Genomic DNA, 19,339 nt, shown 5'->3' on the forward strand with positions numbered 1-19,339 from the left:
TTAGTGAACAAAGGAAGGGTAATTATTATGACTGATTTTAATTATGGCAGTATAGATTGGAATGAAGAGATAGCATTTGGGAATAAGGAAAGTGAATTTCTCGAGTCCTTGAAAGATAACTATCTCAGGCAGCACATAAAGGAAGGCATGCAAAGATCAAGAGTTCTAGATCTGATCATTTCATTAGGGGATGTAATTGTTAGAGGGGTTTCACATTTTCCTCCAGTTGGTGAAACTGATCATGAAGTAATCATCTGCGTTGTGGCTAGTCATATGCAGACTTTTGCGAGGAAAGGATATATGTGGAATTATAAGGCTGGTGATTATGACAAGGTTAGGAGACAACTTCGAGCTATAACATGGAATGAGAAGTTGAGTGGTAAGGAAATAAATATTGCATGGGAACTTACAAAGAAATACATAACAGCATCAATGTACGAATGTATCCCAAAGGCCAAAAGGCTGAATAAGGTAGGTGTAAAATGGATGAATGTGGATCCTAAGCATGAAATCTGAAAAAAGAAAGTACTTTGGAGGAAGTACAAGATAATAATGGTAATCGGTCACATGAAGAACAGCCAGGAGAGTGACTCAGTTAGTAAGGAAAACAAAAGTAGAGTATGAGCAGAAATTGGCAAATCAGGCTAAGAAAAACCCTGGAGAGTTTTTTAGATATGTGGCAAGTAGAAGAAAGAATGATCATGGAAAGATGAAGTTAAGGGATGAAAGTGGTAGAATGGTAGCTGCTGCAGAAGACATTGTTGAGGTATTCAGTGATCAATTTATAAGTGTGTTTCATCCTGATCAGGGTGGAATTATGAGGAACTTAAGTGTAGAGGACATAGGAGAGGATAGCTTAATTGTGAGTGAGCAGGAGGTATTTGAGGAAATAAATAACCTTGATGTTAATAAGGTGATGGGATTTGATGATATATCACCATGCATCTTAAGGGAATGTTCCAGGGAACTGGCAGTAGCATTGACATGCCTGTTTAATAAGAGTTTTGCAACAGCACAGGTTCCAAGAGAGTGGAAGGAGGGTGAAATTGTTCCACTGCATAAAGGTGGTGATAAGGCTGTAGCTTCAAATTATAGGTTGTTCTGTATATCTGGAGTTGTGGTGAAGGTTCTGGAGAGATTGGTGAGAAGTAGGATACAGAATTGGGTTGATAACAGCAGTATTCTCTGTGGTTATCAGCATGGGTTTGTTAAGGTGAGATCATGTTTCACTAACTTACTTGTGTACTATAAGGTGACAAATACCTTGGATAGATGAGATGCATATACAGTGGTGTACTTGGATTTTGCAAAGGCTTTTGATAGACTGCCACATGACAAGCTCTTAAATAAATTGAAGCAGATGGGATTGGATAACAGACTTCTGTGTTGGATCAGTGAGTGGCTGTCAGATAGGTATCAGAAAGTTGTATATGGGGGTGCAGTATTTTGAAAGAGAAAGGTCACCAGTGGTGTGCCGCAGGGGTCAGTTTTGGGGCCGTTGTTGTTCAGTTTGTATGTTAATGATATTGGGTTGGGTTTAACTAGTGATATTTTGCTGTTTGCGGATGATGCAAAACTGGGGGAAGCAATGTGCACAGTCAGGCTGATGGTAATGCCTTACAAGAGGACTTGAATAGATTGCATGAATGGGCAGGTAAGTGGAACTGTCAGTTCAGTGTTGCCAAGTGTAAGGTTTTGAGATTTGGTAAGCAACGATGAAATGCAAAGTATACACTTGGTGAGGAAACTTTAACAGAAGTAGAGGAGATGAGAGATCTAGGAGTGATGGTGGACAAGGACCTGAAATTCAGGGGCCACATTGCACAAGTTGTGAAGACAACACATCGAATGATAACAATGATGCAGAGAACCCTGACATGCAGAAATAGAGAGGTTATGATTTTATTGTATGATATCTTGATCAGGCCTCATATAGATTATTGTGTATAGATTTGGTCGCCAGTTTTTCATGGTGACGAGGAAAGGGTACAGAGAAGATTCAAAAAGGTAGTCAGTGGTCTTTAGAATGTGGAGTATGAGGACAGATTGAGAGAATGTAAGTTGCAGAGCCTCATGAATAGGAGGAAGAGGTGGGGGGGGATATGATTGAGACATATAAGCTGGTCAGGGGTTGTTATCAGGTAGAGATGGAAGAGATTTTTCATAGAATGGGAGAGAGGAGTAGAACAAGAGGCCATTGCTGGAAACTGTATAAAGGAGGGTGTGAGCAAAGGAGTGAGAAGCAGGTTCTTTGCATGGAGGGTGGTTGGTGAGTGGAATGCATTGCTTGAGTGTGTTGTGGATGTGGACACATTGAATCAGTTTAAGATGTGGTTGGATGAGCATTGCATGCAATAGTGAGTACCTCTCACGATGAGTCTCTGACTCCATGGAGGTCAAATGTGGATAATAATAATATTTTTCAGCAAGAACATGAAATTGTTGAAATCATGTGGTTGATTCCTTGTATCTCTCTGTCCAGTGAAAAAAACATTTCTCTCCTCAACTCAGTGTCATATGACAATTCGTGATTCTTCACTGGCCATCAGTTTCTTCTTAATACACCAACGAACCATGACTATCCCGTGATCATCTCAAATTTCTTTGGCATAAGCTACTGAATTGTTAATTATTTCGTCCCTATTTCAGTTAAAATGCTTTTAAAGCCTCGAGTTTTATGTCACATTGTTGTATATTCAATCCTTTGAATATACTTTGGTGTGGAGGTAGACCTGTGTGTCGTTAATTTCTAGGACAGATTCCCATAGGCCAAGAAAGCACAGGAAGGAAAATTATTGTAACACAACAAGCACCACGCCAGCATCTGACCTGGTAACTCTGTTTTCTTCTTCACCAGTTAAATGTTCTACATGAATTAAGATTTTCGAGTAATTTTTTTTACAACATTCACAGCATCTCCCTGTGTACTCCACTGAGTTTCTACTACACGCTTGACACTTTGTCCAGTCACTGAACAAAGGAAGAAAAAAATATGAACAAAATGCTCCACAGTTCCAAAAAAGGTAACAGAATTCACAGCAACAGAAGCCACATGTACACCCGCCAAACTGAGCGAGTGATTTGTACATGCAACAAATTCTGCTTTTCCATTAATTTCCTTGATGCATCTCTGAGCCCCCACTATGTTGACCAGCCATCACAGCAGCAATATATGCTTGTCCTCTACAATTTTGAATATCAATTCTATCGTTTTATAATTTTTGTAAAATCATAGTTGAAATATTCTTGGCAGTTTTACCTTTTGTTTCAGTGAAATCAACAAATGATTCCATAACCTTCACTTTATTTCCATTGATCATTACGTAGTGTAAAACTTGGCTCGTTTTGATCCTTATGAGAAATATCAGGGATGCTGTCGAATATCATAGAAAACTACTTTGCTTCTTTTACTTGCTCGATAACTTTTCTTCTTACTTTTTCCCCCAAAATTTCTGTAAACTCTTTCTGAATAGTAGGCGACATATAGGGTTTAGCAAACTTTTTTCCCAGCTTGATTCTTAGAATATGTTCACATAGCACTGGATCGTATTACAACAATAAATGAACTAATTCTAAAAATTTCCTCTATTTTCCATTGATTCAGGTTCATCATCAGTCTCATAATGATTTCCTTCTCAGTGATCCCGTAAAGCCAAATTTTGTTTAGCTAGGAATCTAATGACATCCAACAATCTTAAAAGTATCTCCCTCCACTTCTTCACTTCATTTTCAACTTGTTCCTGTTCCTTTTTATCAATTGTTGCTCCACGTTGGATTCTAATTTCCAACTCCTTCCATTGTGTGAAAGATCAAACAATGGCCACACTAGATTTATGGTCGAATATTTTAGGATTAAGTTTCCACCACATGTTGAATCCATCCGCAGAATCAAATTATGAATGACTTCTGTCTGCAACAAAAGTTTAAATATAGACTCTGAACTAAACATACATAAACAATACAATAAATATTTTTTCAGCAGTTTCGATAACAACCCAATGGATATAAACGTGTAACAGATTAAAAAAGCTAATGATGAATCAGGCATGTTAACATTTTTAAGGGTAAAAACAAAATCATGCCTGTTAATTTTTATACTTTGAATAAATGCATCGAAAGGGTTAAGAAAAAAAAACCTGATATAATAGGGGCCGGCAGAAATATTATTATTACTGGGGGCCCTAAAATCCTGTCGATGGCCTTAGTTATACGCAAAATTAGTACAAAAATAAAGCAATATTATTATTATATGTCACCTCCACTAGGGAGTCCAAAGACTCATCGAGGGAGGGCATCTACTCTACAACTCTACTTCCACCACTCACAATTAACCAATTGACAGCAACTACACCAACGCCATCTACCGCCGACTGCCACCACTATTTTTCCCACAGACAATCACAAACGTCCATGCCCAGAGCGGGATTCGAACGAGCAATCTTGACTGGAGAGCAGACATGCTGACCTATGTTTAAAATGCAATAAACCAATAAAGCAGTTGCCATGCTATATGTTTTATTGTTTTATTTTTAAGAATTTGAAATATACTATGATAGGGAAATATAACGGTCTTGTTACATTTATTGTTGTTATAAGTATAGTTGTTAAAATTAATAAGTTAAGTTAACAGAAATAAAAGAATCGTCGAAAAATAAAACTGTCTCACATGAAAACCCCCAGAAAAGTGCCACCACCCCATCCCCTCCCTAGCTACACCACTGCAGCAATATGACTGATTGAAATTGAGCATAGTCTTATAACTTTCCAAAGAAGCATTTTGCATATCTGGAGTTTATGCTTTCTGCAAGTCAATTAAAAAAAAAAAAAAAGGCTTTTTTGTAAGATATCCAAATATCTTGGTTATTTCATTTAAAAAATTGGGATTAATTTTGATGTTATTCCACAAGTTGCACTTTCCAAATGTTCAGCTTGAATGTGTATATTGTTAGGATTTGGTTTGATTATTTACTTTTCAAAGAAATGTTTTGTTATAATTATGGTAATTAAGTATATTGAATATATCCCTTGTCTTTTAAGTATATTAATTTTATTTGCACTTGTTTCAGGTGCACACAGATTTAAAAAACTCTCGAGACCATTTATAAAAAAAATGTTTTTTTCTTATGTGAACAGTATAAAATGGAGAAGGATGGAGTCATGGAAACACGAGTGGAACAAAAGATAACGATACAGAGTGATGGAGATCCTATTGACCATGACAGAGCATTAGCTGAAGCCATTCAGGAAGCTACAATGATGAATCCAGACATGACTGTGGAGAAAATAGAAATACAACAGCAGACCAGTACCCAGTGAAAAAAAAAAAATCAGGTAAAGCAAATTTATTGGAATTCTGTGCAACTGAAAAAGATGCACATTGAAATAACAATCAGGTAATTTTTTTTTAAATTTTTGCACACTTGTCTACAGTGTACAAGTTTATTATTTAATAATTTGATAATGCTGGTGGATATTATTGATATAGGTATCATATCTGAAAAAACTTCTTGTCTTGGAGAATTTCTTTTTTATCTTTTCTTATTTGTCTTCTTTAAATTGATCTAAACTGTAAACTGAATTTTTTGCATAATTTGACAAATATAAAGATTGATTTATCTGCTTTATTTCTCCGTGGTAATTCTCTGTTGTAAATTTTAAACAAAACAACAAATCTTTTCAATATTATACACTGACCTTATTAGAACTCTAGGCTGATAACATATTCAACATTTGCTCTGAGTTTTGCATTCTGATATGATATTGTCTATGAGATGTTGAAATATTGTTCAAGGTGCTGCACACTCTTATTTTTTATTATCAGTCGTACTTCCTATTTTTTTTTTCCTTATTTCCTTTTTAAAAAATCTTCATTCTATTTACTTGGTTATAAAGTTGACACTTTTAGAAATTAAGAATGGTGAATAGTTTTTTTACAATAGACCTGGTTGGCAATTACCTTGAGGATGATAGTTTAAAGAAGAAAATGAAACACATTTATCAAGATTTATTTATTATATCAAATTAGAATATCATTCTATATTTAAATTTTATTGTCCAGAAAGTTTATCTTTCTCACTGTTAATTATAGTCATTATATTTGAATATGAACGTTTGAGTAGACATGTCTACATTTTAGTTGATCTAAAATAATATTTCATATTTGGGATCTGATATAATGATGCAAACAACCTTTGTTGTGATATTGACATAAATGTCATATATAATTAAAGAAACACACATTAACCACAGTGAAAATTATTTAATTGTAAATATTTCATCCTAAGTATCTTAGGACATCATCAGTACAGTAGTTTTAAACAATAATAGTTATTATTGTTTAAAATAATAACTATTATTATTATTATTTTAAACAATAATAACTATTATTGTTTAAAACTACTGTACTGATGATGTCCTAAGATACTTAGGATGAAATATTTACAATTAAATAATTTTCACTGTTGTTAATACGTGTGTTTCTTTTAATTATGATCGCACCACAGGTTTTGTTATTTAAAAAAAAAAAAAAAAAAGTCATATATGATTATTTTGTTTGTTCCTAAATGGTCATCATTGTACCAAAAATAACTTTAGCTCTATGTACTAGAAACATTTTTTTGTTATACCTAGATGTCAGGTATGTGTAATATTTAAGTTAACTTCTCTATTTAATAAACACCTTTTATTTATTTATATATATCATTTATATATATATATATAATCTATCTTTTTCTCTTATTATATACATATTTCTTTAACTTAATATTCTTCTTGTATTTTTTTCTTTCTTGTGGTTCCCCTTAAGACACAAGAAAGCATTAATACCCTCGCTGAACAAAGAATTTACTCATATCATAACTTAGCCACAGTTTGCAGTCATGGCCGAAAATTTTCTATTAAGCTTCTTAACTCATTTATCCTTCTTAACGATTTTATTTAAGATCAGTGCATTGCAAAAGATTAAACTGAGCCAGAAACATTGTATAAAAAAAAAAACAATCAACATTTAATAACAGGTCAAAGAATTATATACTGTGCAAGTAATTAAAGCTTCATTTACAAAAGAAATCCTTATTCTTAAACAAGTATTCAAGCAAGATATTCAAGGGACTTTCATATAGATATTCTCAGTTAAATTCAATTTAGTACATTCCACTTCACAATTACTAAAAATTCTTCACACATAGCAACAGTAATTAATCTTCTAGCATGCACCACACACACACACACACACATCATATAACTCCTAAGCTCTCACTCTTAACTTTAAAGACTTAGTTATATGATTGGCAATTATACTGACATACTTTCATCCCTTCTAGTTAAACATTTCAACAAGAAATTAATTCAGCACATACAAAGATTAAAAGAGTTTCAAATTAACCCAATATCATCTTAAGGAAATTTACTGTGCTCACGTTTGGCTTATTTACGGTTTAGCACAGATCTATGGTGACTCATGCACATAAGAAAAATTGCTACTTTTTTTATACTAATCAGTTCAGCAGTTCTTTAGAGGAATCCTAAATCACACACATAAAGAAAATGAACATTACAGACTCACGTGGATCTTTGACTGTCTTGCATATGTCTTCCCTCCTTGTTTGTTATTTTCTTCCAGTGCTTCAGGGGTCTCTTCTCCGTTCCAGATTTTTACTTCTTTTCCTTTCCTTTACAAGAGTCTCGGGGCACCAATGAGGAGTCGCTTCAGCTAGCGGGATAATGGATAGGTTCTTCCGGCGTCTGGAATTTGACTGGCGAGGAAACTGCCACGGCAAGATTTCTCCTTAGATTGACCTCCAGATTATCCTTGGCTTCGCACTGGAAAACTGCCTCAGGTGGACGGACTCCTTCTTTCCCCTCCGGACTTACGGCACCTGTCCTCCTCGACTTCTTGTGGGTAGATTAGGCAAGATGAAAATAGGAAGCCCTTCTTAACAAAACTCTGAGCCTTATATCTCTCATTGCCTTATGTCTCTCACTGCACTTTTTTTCAAGGTTATTGGACCCCAAATGTCCTCGTACATGTCTTGCGCATAGTTACGAGAACTACGGACAACATCATGAGATTGGCAGTTCTCGAACATTCACCGATAAATCTATTCTTCTCCTTAGACGTCCTTAATCCGGCTTTGGCCTACGGGACTATCCGCTTGATGCAATTCGTGCCCTTTCAATACTGACCCTGAAGGTCACCTGCTACTGGACTAGTAAATACTTTTCAAAAGAAACTGCCGACTCATAGATATTACTTTTGGTTTCAACATCGTACTTTTGCCTTTAAACAATGAGCGAGTCAATTCCTTTTGAGCTTATTTTGGTGTTTATACAAAATTTGAACATAAGAAACATAGATACACTTTATACAAGGTTTTTTAGGTGTGTTCCTACTGTAAAAATCGATGCACTAGAGTGTTTATTATTTTTCGTGACATTGAGTTTTTATAGAGGATCTCTCCATTGCTTCTGCCTTTCTCCACTTCTGGGCCTTGCTCCCACTGACGAGACCTCAATAAAGGTCAAAACCAGTCTGGGTAGTGGCCCTTCCCTTAATGCATAACATTATACATATCTGCAAGGAGATGTGTTTTGCATTATGGGAGATACTGAGATAGGAGTGATGTTAGCTTAGTCCACCTTTGCTACGAGTTTCCCGGTGTTGTACTACCTTACCTCAGTCCTGAAGATATTTTCAGGCGCAAACTTTGTTTGCTCACACTTGGATAAAGGATTAAACTAAATTTATTATTATTATGTTGCAGTTTCTGTACACCCATTCCACACCAATCCTTTATGTCATCTATCCATTCTTTGTATGATCTACCTCCTCTGTTACACCATCCATAATACCAAACATAAATATCTTTATCTTCTGGTCCTCACTCATTCTGTAGATATGTCCAAATAATTGCAGCTTGCGTTTTATAATCTTCTGCATTAGATTCTCCTTTGGTTGTATCTTCCAATAGAGCTCTTCATTTGTGACTTTCTGTGCCCATCCTATTCTTAGAATCTTCCTGTAACAAATTCTTTCAAATGCTAAAATTATTTTTCTTGATTCCTTATGTATTATCCACTTTTCAGATCCATACAGTACACTGCTAAAGATTCATGCTTCCAGTACTCTTAGTTTTGTTTGTAGGCTGATCACTTTACTTTTCCAGATGTTATCCATGGCCTTCAGATTTGTTTTTCCCTATGCAATATAATCTTTATTTCTTTTTTACAGTCCAAATCATATGTTATTTTACTTCCTAAATATGTGAATTGTTCTACATTTTCTATATCAATTCTATTCACTTGTGTCTTTTGTTTCATGTTCTTCTCATCAAATACCATTGTCTTTGTTTTTTCCAAGTTCGTAACAAGTCCAAATCTTTTCCCTTCCTCATTTAACAGTTTCAATGTTTTTTTAGTTCTCTTTTGCCTTCTTCCATAATAACAATGTCATCTGCAAACCTCAGATTGTTAATTCTCATCCCATGCACTGATATTCCTTTTGCATCTTACTTCATTTTATCCTTTGCTCTTTCTGAATGTGTGATGAAAATGCTTGGTGATATTGGGTCCCCCCTATCTAGTACCTCTGCTTGTTTTAAACCATTTCCCCAAATCATCACCTATTCTATAAGAATGCAACTGCATTCTTATAAACATCTTTTAATATAGCTATTAGTTTTTTGTCAATTCCATAGGATTCTAGCACTGCTAATGCCACTTTCTGGTCAATACTGTCAAATGCCTTCTGAAAATCAACGAAGCAAGCAAGCACACATATTTTTGTTTATTCTCCTAGCTTTCTCTGCTATTAACCGCATTGTCAAAATCTGTTGAATTGTAGTTCTATCTTTCCTAAATCCTACTTGCTCATCTGCAAGGTATGCTTCCAATTGTGTTCTCAATCTTTCTGTCAATATCATCATCATCACCTTACCAAGATGACATTGTCAAAGCAATCGACAATGATTTGATCAACCATTATTCTACTGGCCTGACCTCTAGTGGGAAAAAACAATACATCAAAGCTATATCCTATTTATAACTTCAGAGAACAAATTCATATTTAATGCTTTAATACAGCAAAACTGATAACCTAATCATTAATTTAAGTGTTTGTTATATTAAAGCTGAGATCATTGATTACTACAGTCCTAATTATAGTTCTGACCTTATGTCAAAGCAAAAGAAACACATTACCAGATCACTCTCTTACTTCATTCAAGTAGAGGAAGGATAGAAAAAAAAGTTTAACCTTCATGTAAAATAGCTGATTTCAAGCAGTATAAGAAAATATCTATTATATAACAGTCCTTTTTCTGAGAGTGAGACATCTTCCAATCTGCATTTGTTGCTGCATTTATATTAATTTATGCCATCTCATCCTATTTGATAGTTAAAATCAAATCTAGGTGTTTTCACACAGTTCGTATAATACGAATAACGCACAGATCAAAAAATTTAATTTTCACCACTCTTACTAACCAGTGTGAAGATCTTTCGTGCTTGTCAAATATAGAAAATTTTCTTCTGCATCAGTCTTATGAAATTCCTTTAGTAAATTATATTTTTCTACATATCCCCTCTTTTCTGTCTACCAAGTAAACTTTGTAAACTCCCAAACACACCTTTGTTCTGTCTTCATATAGACCATTCCACAGACTTGGCATCTTAGTTACTCACCTCCAAATTGTCTCTATCACTTCCTTGTCCCTAAAGAACCCAGGCAATCAAAGCTATGTGCAGTAGTCAAAATTTGACCTTCTCAAAAACCTCATAAAAAAGGGGATAATAACTTCTCTTTCTCTATTTGTTAATGGCTTCTTTAACATCCAAATGACCCTTTTGAGTTATTTTGTTGATTTCTGCAACATGTTCTCTGAATTTTGATTTCCTGTCACCCATCACCTGCAAATTCCTAGCCTCATTAGCAGTACCATATTGCAGTTCATTTCCAGTAATATAACAGTCCTTTTTCTGAGCGTGAGACCTTCCAATCAGCATTCGTTGCTGCATTTATATTAATTTATGCCATCTCATCCTATTTGATAGTTAAAATCAAATCTAGGTGTTTTCACACAGTTATTCGTATAATACGAATAACGCACAGATCAAAAAATTTAATCTTCACCACTGCTGTAATACACAGCTTGTAATCTTTTCATTCCAAAGGCAATATCTTTATAATTTATCATGTTAAACTGACCACCGTTATCCTTTGCTCACATTTTTGGTCTGTTTTACTCATTTTGAAGGATCTCTACATCACATTTATTAGCTGTTGTTCTTTCCAATTTTGCAGCATCAGCAAACGACTGGATATTTCTCTTCAAACCATTCCCGATATCATTAATATACAAATTAAATGTAACAGCCCCTATAACACACTACTGATCCTGCATTCTCCTGGATTCTGCTCTCCTTCATATATTACTCTCTGATGTCTTCATGTTAGAGGTTTAATGGAATATTAACAGCACTGAGAAAGGATTAAAACTAATTTTAATACTTCCAATGTTTCGTCTCCGTCACAGAGACATCTTCGGGGATTACAAAAACTTTTTGTAACAACACAAACACAATACAAAGTGAAACTAAAGTCTTATCTAGGTGGGGCACCCTCTATGGGCATTTGCAGGTGGCCTGGGATGTAAAGAGGGATCTCTGATAATTAAAGTTTCCCAAATTTTGGGAAGTTTAATACAACCGTAGTTGTTTAAATTAGGTTGATTCCTGAATGCAGATGCAGATTAAAATAATAGCCTCTTTTTTGAATTTACTCTAACATGAATTCTTCACAGCATTTAAGCCTCAACACACGTTCTCTGATGTCTGTTTATCAGCTATCCTCTGATAGTTGATAAACAGACATCTTTGTAATATCCTAAGCACCTCCATTTCACTATCTTTATCCTTACATTACATTTGAACTATTTTGTCCACTTCTGATATGTAATAAATTTCTGTGCCATACCATATCAAATGGCTTAGTAATGTCCAACACTAATTGTCACTTTATAATTTACAAAAAAAAAAAAAAAAAAAAAAAAAACTGTAAATCATTAAGGCTGAACCTACTTTTCACTTTGTTTTTCCCTAATAGAGCTATCATATTCTTATCCACCCATTCTTGAATTCTGCCTTCAACAAGCTCTTTCAGTACTTTAACCATCAGTCCTGAAGATACTGGTCAGCCTGTAATTTGCTACCTCAGTCTTGAGCCTTTATGTAATAGAACTATTTTGTCCTCCTCCCACTCCCTCAGGACCTTACTGGAACTGAGACTTTTAAAAACTGGTCAGAGATGCTTTCTTGAACAATTTCATAACAAATGCCAATATCCCGTCCATTCTCGTGGCTAACATATTAACACTTTGTAATATTCTAAGCACCTCCATTTCACTATCTTTATGTTGATATCTCTTTCTATTCTTTTTTCACTATTATCATATCTAGAACAAAAAAAAAAAAAGTTATTTTTAAATCTGTTTGTATGGTATAAACTAATCAAGTTGATTCACTCTGTAGTTTAAGAGTTTAATGAGATCCTTATTATAATGAAAGGGAAAGGTAGGTGAATGAACAGAATGTCTATCTTTGTTTGTGTTGGTCACAAAAAAAGGCTGTTGGTAAATCATGAAACAAGAAATTTGGTATATTAAAGCTTTTAAAATGTATTAAAGGAAAAAAACTAGTGATTTCAAAGTTTTTTATTGCTTTAATTTAATATATTATGATACTAAATTAAAATTTTCTATTTTTCAAGGTTGTGAACAGAATTCTGCATCATATATTGGTGCACCTGCAGAGGGGCAGCAAGACTATTGTGGCAGCTGCTAATGGTGCTGACCTCTGGTGTTCATGCCATTAGGGAACTTATTGGAATCATCTAGATGCAAAATTAACATGTTGTAGTTCTGAGATCAGTGGCTTGCTGTGACTGAAAGTGCACCGGGTAGTGACCTGTACTGTTTTGTATATAGACTAACACCTTTGTCTCTAACCCAGAGCTGTATTGAAAAGCAGCTGTTTTATATGTATAAGTTTTCTTTTTAGATTTTTAGAATATAGCTTCTGACAAGCTCTAGCGACAAGAAAGCTGCAAACTCTCATGGTAGTTACCTGATGAATAGAGAAGTTAGTTTTGCTGTTGTTGCTTCTTGAAAACATTTTGCCCTAGTGGTTGAACGGTAGCCCAGGATAAGTTCTTTTTAAAATCATCACGTCAACAAGTCAGATGCTCTGACTTCATTGGAAGAATTTTTAGGATAGTACAGCCTGTCATTTGGTATTCTACTTATGAGAGACTGTTGAAACAAATTTTTATACTTAGAAATAAAGAATATTGTTGCCTAAATCATGAAATGTTGTATTGTTATAGAAATTGTGTGTTGTGACCATCAAAAATTATGGCTTGAATCAACCATATTGTGTACTCATATTGAGGACTGTGTACAGTGTTGTGTTGTTTCTTGTGTTTCTCTAGAGTATTATCATATTCATATTATCATTATTATGCACATAGTTACTCATAATTGCATTTTTTGCACTCTTTGCAGAATGCAGTATTAATTTGTCAGATTTGAAGTTAGAGGTATTATTGTGATAACTCCTCATTCATCAGGTAGTAGTAGTCATCATTTTTCAAGCCCATTGAAAGGGTCCAATTTTTTGTATTAAGAAGTTCCAAATGTTTTATAAATGAAATTAGTCTTGGTGGGGTAATGTGAATAGCTACTTGTACTTTTGCAGCAAAATATCATCTTCACTGTTAATCACCTTCATGTTGTTAGAATTTGAATGAGGAATTTTGATCTTCCTTATAAACTGTAGTATGCAAAAAAAAAAGAAAGAAAAAAAAGAAAAAAAGTTGATGTTAAGTTAACTGTTATATTTTACTAAAAATAAATAGACCTGAATAAATTTTTCATCTTGAAATTCTTCCTGCTGTGAATAGAGGTAAAAATTGTAATGCATTTTTCTTCTTCTTGCTCTTTTGTTATTGAGAGTTTGCAGCTTTGTCATATCCAGAGTAGGAAGCTCACTTTATTTATCCAGTCTTATTGGTAAACACCCAGTAAATATAGGATTGGGAAAGGGCTTTTGACCATAAAAGTGCTTCCTCAGTGTGTTTGCTGTTGTTTATATTGTCACTTCTTCAAATTCGTTAGAGTTTAATGTTTTTTCTATGTCTGATTCTTCTGTATGTGTGGCTGCAAATTTTAGTATCTCTTGTCCATGTTGTAATCTGTCTCTATTCTTGTCTCCATCTGGCTCAGTATTATGATTACAAATACAACACATGATCCAGTTTTAGCAACAGGGTGCAAAATAATTTTATCTTTAGTTATAAGTTTAAGTTAATATATGCATTTTAATTTTTTATTGCATCGAGAAATATTATTTTCAGCAGTATTTGCTTTCACTGTTGCTTGTTGTTTATTATATAATTGATTTTAACTAACAAGAAACCAAGATTCTTAAGGAAAGATATTTTGAAATCTGCTACAGTCAGGGTTCTTTGTAGCATTTGTTTTAAATGGCTGAAAGATAGACTTGTTGAATTACAGTTAAGAAAAATGCCTTTGTTATGGACCCTTGAGGAATGTAGTTTTTAATCTGCATTATGTAATTTTTATCAGATTGATTATCTTATTAGCCTTCAAATGCAGCACCACACATGCAGTTCAAATCATGTGAAAGACATCAATTTCAGCCTTTGAATTTTTTTTTTTTAATGGCATTTATATAATGCACTTTGTTTCTTTATTTTATTCAGCTCATTACATTCAGATTATTTGTGGTATGCATTTAAATAGATTTTATCCTTTAACCACCTGGGTAAGTTTTGATTTAATCTTTGAACCATTTTACTAATATGTTTTTTTATTGTAATATAAAACAGAGAGAACTGTTTGTTCAAGTTTATAATTACAGTTTAAAATGATTTTTAAAAACCCACTTTGTTTTTAAATTAAGTTTAGGATTTGTACTATATGTATCTTTATTACTGTTGTATATAGTATGCACTTTTCACAAATAAAAAAAGTACTTATATTAAACTTATTACTCTACCTCAACTGAAGGAAACTTTGATCCACAGGCATTTTCTAGAATCCTGAATGCTGAAATATATGGTCATATAAGCAAAATAGCATTGACAATTGGTTTCAAAAATGTAGCAAAAATAAAACTTCTAATGCGAATGTTTTATATGGAAGGCTCATGTTTTTTTTTTTTTAACTGATTTTCATTATGGATAAAAAAAAAAGTTTAATGCAAGTGCAGTTCTCTCGTCTTTTCATTGGCTGAGTTGATGTTTTCAACAATCTGAATGAAATTATAGTATCGATATATTCCATTGATGCTGTATTTCTGCAGCATCTTTAAATGTTATGAAATTGCCTGATTAAGTTCAGGATATCTGTTCAGCTTTATTAAGACTGTATCAACCTCAACTATGAAACACTGGTTAATTAGTTCAGTTGATATATACAGTGAACAGAATTTTTTAAAACCTGAGATTGTCAAGTAGTGGTGTTTCTTTTATTTACTCCTGGGGATAAAGTTTTAAAGGCATTTATCTAACTTTTATAAGATATGAAATAAACACTGGTAATGTTGCAGGACTGAGGCCATACCTTCAGGTGGTCATTAATGGTTGGTGTTATAATAAATAAATAAACCAAATTATCTCAGTCTTCAAGAAGTGATGACTGCCACTCTCTGATGTTCTTTAAAGAGCAATAATTTATTTTATAATGCTTCAGAATGTTGAACTTTGGACATGCATATGATCAAATAAATTATCACACATTACCTATACCTAGGTGGTTAATGTTTCCTTTGTGTGAAATCTCATTTAAGATTCTATCTTAATATTAGTTTCATTCATAGGTTCAGTATATTATTTCCTTTTCTACTTTAAATGATTATCTGTTTCTATCATTATTTTTAACAGCCTAAATAAATTTAGGAATTATAGAAATTATGCCCACTTAGCACATTTAAAACTTTAATACTATACTTTCATTTAAAATTGTATTTATTTGGGTTTAAAAATTTGCCAACTATTATTCTTATAATGTGTCAAAATCTATTATAATTACAATTGATTAGACTTGGATATTTCAAGAAACAGCTTAGTATTAGTGAATTATACTAACTGCTTTAATAATATTTTGAAAAATATTCAAAATGGGAATGAACTAGTTGACTATGCTGTTAATGGAGAATAGATATTTTACAAATGAGAGCAAAATTAAATGATACCAGACTGTTAAAATAGTGATCCTTCTTGCACTCTTTGCTACTTACAGTAGTGTCCTTAAGCCTAGATGCCTTTCTTTGCCTGTCCAAACAATTCCCTTATATGTGCTAATGTAGGCAGGCAAAGGCAGAGTTTGTATAAACTGTTTCTGTACCTGAAGAATGTTAAAATATAAAAGGAGTTTATGTGAGTTAATAGATATATTATTATTAAAGATAAATTAATTTATGACAGCCTAGAATGGTAATAAAAGATAGAAGATATTAGGGTTATATATATATATATATAAAAATTGGTAAATTTTCCTGATGATAGTAAGTCTTAAGATTTTCAATATCTTAGAATTACAAGTAAAGGTGAAGGGAACTGAGGTGAATCTTTGAGTTCTCTTATCTTTATTCTAAGTGAAGATACGACCAATATTCCTTGCTGTGAAAACAGTACAGTATTAGTAAGGAAAGAAAAATATTACAGGTAATGTTTTTAATAATATCAGCTGCTTATGTTCATTGCTGAATTTGAAGTAAAAATAAAATAAAAAGTTTTACGATCCTCTCTATTCATTATAAACTACCAACCAAAGCTGTCCTGAAAAAACAATTTGTGTGTATATTAAGGTGTCTCTTACAGTATAGTTATTTAATCTGTAATGGTTAGCAGTGGTTATTAGACTTAGTCTTGACTAAATTTCCTAATAAATTTAATAACATCAGTATGTATTTATGATTCTTATTCATCTGATTTATTCATAAAATAAATTGGTTCTTGACATGAAACTAAATTAACTAAAGGTAAGAACAGATGTAGCCACATTATTTATTAGTAACAAAAATCGTCATGCATTCATGATTGTTACATGATAATTTTTGCTAATAATTATGTGCATGATCACTTTCATGCATAAGTTTAACTGGTACAAATAATATACGCATTGAAATTTAGAATTTCAAATTAAGCCAATTTGATTATATAAAAATTATTATAAAAGAAAAAACATTTTTAGTGTAACGATATACTGGTGAGTCTTTCAATTTGTAGCATACTGATAAATAATAAAAGGAAAAAAAAAAAGTAAAGTTTAAAAAAAATAAATAAATAAAATTATCAAGTGTATTGCCAATGTTTTCACAGGATTTTAAATTTTCATTGGTGTGTGTGTGTAGTTATATAAAAACTTTCTTTTATACCCTTTATTGCCATGTTTTTACTAAAAGTAAAGTTGCTGAATATTACCTATAAATGTTCTGGTATATATATATATATGGTGGACCAAATGTGTCTGTAGCACTTATATTTTCTATTTTTTATTTTTTTACTTGTGTTATTTAATTTCTGAGAGCTGCACCATTATTCATTGTTGTCTGATTACTTGTCTTTCATACTGTTGAACTTACTACTTATTTCTTTTATCTATGCTTTCTGTTATCGTAATTCACTACAAAATTGGGTGATAAATATATATATATATATATATATATATAAAAAACTATGTTTTACTGTGATTGGCTGGGATTAGAATTACAAGTAAAGGTGAAGGGAACTGATGTGAATCTTTGAGTTCTCTTATCTTTATTCTAAGTGAAGTGTAATTAAGGAAGTTCTGAAAAAGTTGCTTGATGGTTTATGACATTAGGGGAAGGAAAAAGTATATGTTTAAAATTATACTTTGATGATTGAAATTTGTAAGACTAAAAATTCATTTGAGACATAAGTGGATTGAATAAGAAAATGTGAAAGAATTGATATTTTGTGTTTTGCATGCATTATATTTCTAAAATTAAAGCTACGAAAGTTCACTAAATAATGATTTTAATATCTTTTGCAATAAGTACAAAAATACAGAATTTCCTTTTACATTATACACCTGATTAAATATAGCTTATTTTATGCTCTGCACCAAAATTGGTGCTATTAGTAGAAAATATACATTCCTCTTTAAACTGGTGCAGATGTAGTAATATTTTTGTTATTGCATGAATGTATGAGTTGGTGGTGGTATAATCCTTCCTTTCACAGAACTGTGTTATTGTTGGTAGACTTTGTGAAATTTATATTTATTATGCACTATTGAAGATTTAATTGATGTTTATGAAATAATTCATTATGCTTATATATGTACAGTAGTATGCCTGTTGTTTATTTCTTTTTGTCTTTTTTTTTTAAATGTTCAGCATCATAATAATATTTGGAATATGTTTGTACAATTTATAAAATGTGATGAAACTGAATGAAGCCACTTGCATACTGCCATTTAGCTGAAATTTATTATTGCAAATACTTTATTCATAGAGCTAACTGCTGTAACTTATTCTGGCTACTTTCTAAGAAAGTTATATTTTATTTAATTTGGTTGTACATGTATATTATGCCTCCACATGCACATTGTTTATTTGAACCTATGACCACCAATTTTCTCATTTTTAATGCTTAAATTTCAATAGTATTCTTAAAATTGAATCTAAAATGATTCCCACATAAGGTTTTATTGCTCAGATTTCAGAATTTTTCTAAAACATCCTTATAACATATAAGCTACATGATGATGGTTACCTACATTGCTGTGTGCCACTGTCACTCATAAAGCTATATATCCATTAACAAAATTTTAATGACAAAATTGGATTCTTGATTTCTCTTAAAGGCCTATTGGACACTTGCCAATAAAAAAAAATTTTTTTTTTCTTTTTTTCTGCTGTAAAATCATGCTTTGGTGATGGGGAGGCATAGTTTCAGTGGTGTCAGCTTGATTAAAAATAAACATAATAATTTTAAGACTAATTTTAGGAAATTATATCTCAAAAGAATAAGACCATTATTTAAATTAAGGGGATATTAAATCCCACATTGTTTTAAAACCGAATAAGAAACTCAAAGATTGGAATCAGAGAGTTTCATGCCGAATATAGTAAACTATAAACGTATCGGCGATTACTAGCGTGAGCTAATGCAAATAGTCCTAGTAAGTAGTACAATCTCGGGCAACTCGCAGCAAAGGTGGTAAAGTTCTGATCGCTATTCTTGATATTTTCCATAATGTAAAAACACATTTCCTAGGAAATGTATGCTGTTATT

At 32.6% G+C, this 19,339-nt stretch overlaps 1 protein-coding gene across 3 annotated transcripts in view; it reads left to right on the top strand.

Moving 5' to 3' along the window:
• LOC150108163 (uncharacterized) overlaps positions 1 to 18,521 on the top strand; it is a 461,861-nt gene extending 443,340 nt beyond the window's left edge. For all 3 annotated transcript variants that reach the window (XM_090390618.1, XM_090390617.1, XM_090390619.1), the window contains exons 17-18: positions 5,134 to 5,331; positions 12,764 to 18,521. In XM_090390618.1, coding sequence (XP_090246744.1) covers positions 5,134 to 5,316 — 183 coding nt within the window. In that variant the 3' untranslated portion in view covers positions 5,317 to 5,331; positions 12,764 to 18,521. The remainder of the gene's footprint in view (positions 1 to 5,133; positions 5,332 to 12,763) is intronic.
• Positions 18,522 to 19,339: the final 818 nt, after the last annotated feature.

The sequence above is a fragment of the Typopeltis vanoorti genome, chromosome 3 (assembly GCF_054136105.1).
Source record: "Typopeltis vanoorti isolate ZY-2024b chromosome 3, IOZ_Tvanoo_1.0, whole genome shotgun sequence".
In the NCBI taxonomy this organism is placed as follows: domain Eukaryota; kingdom Metazoa; phylum Arthropoda; class Arachnida; order Uropygi; family Thelyphonidae; genus Typopeltis; species Typopeltis vanoorti.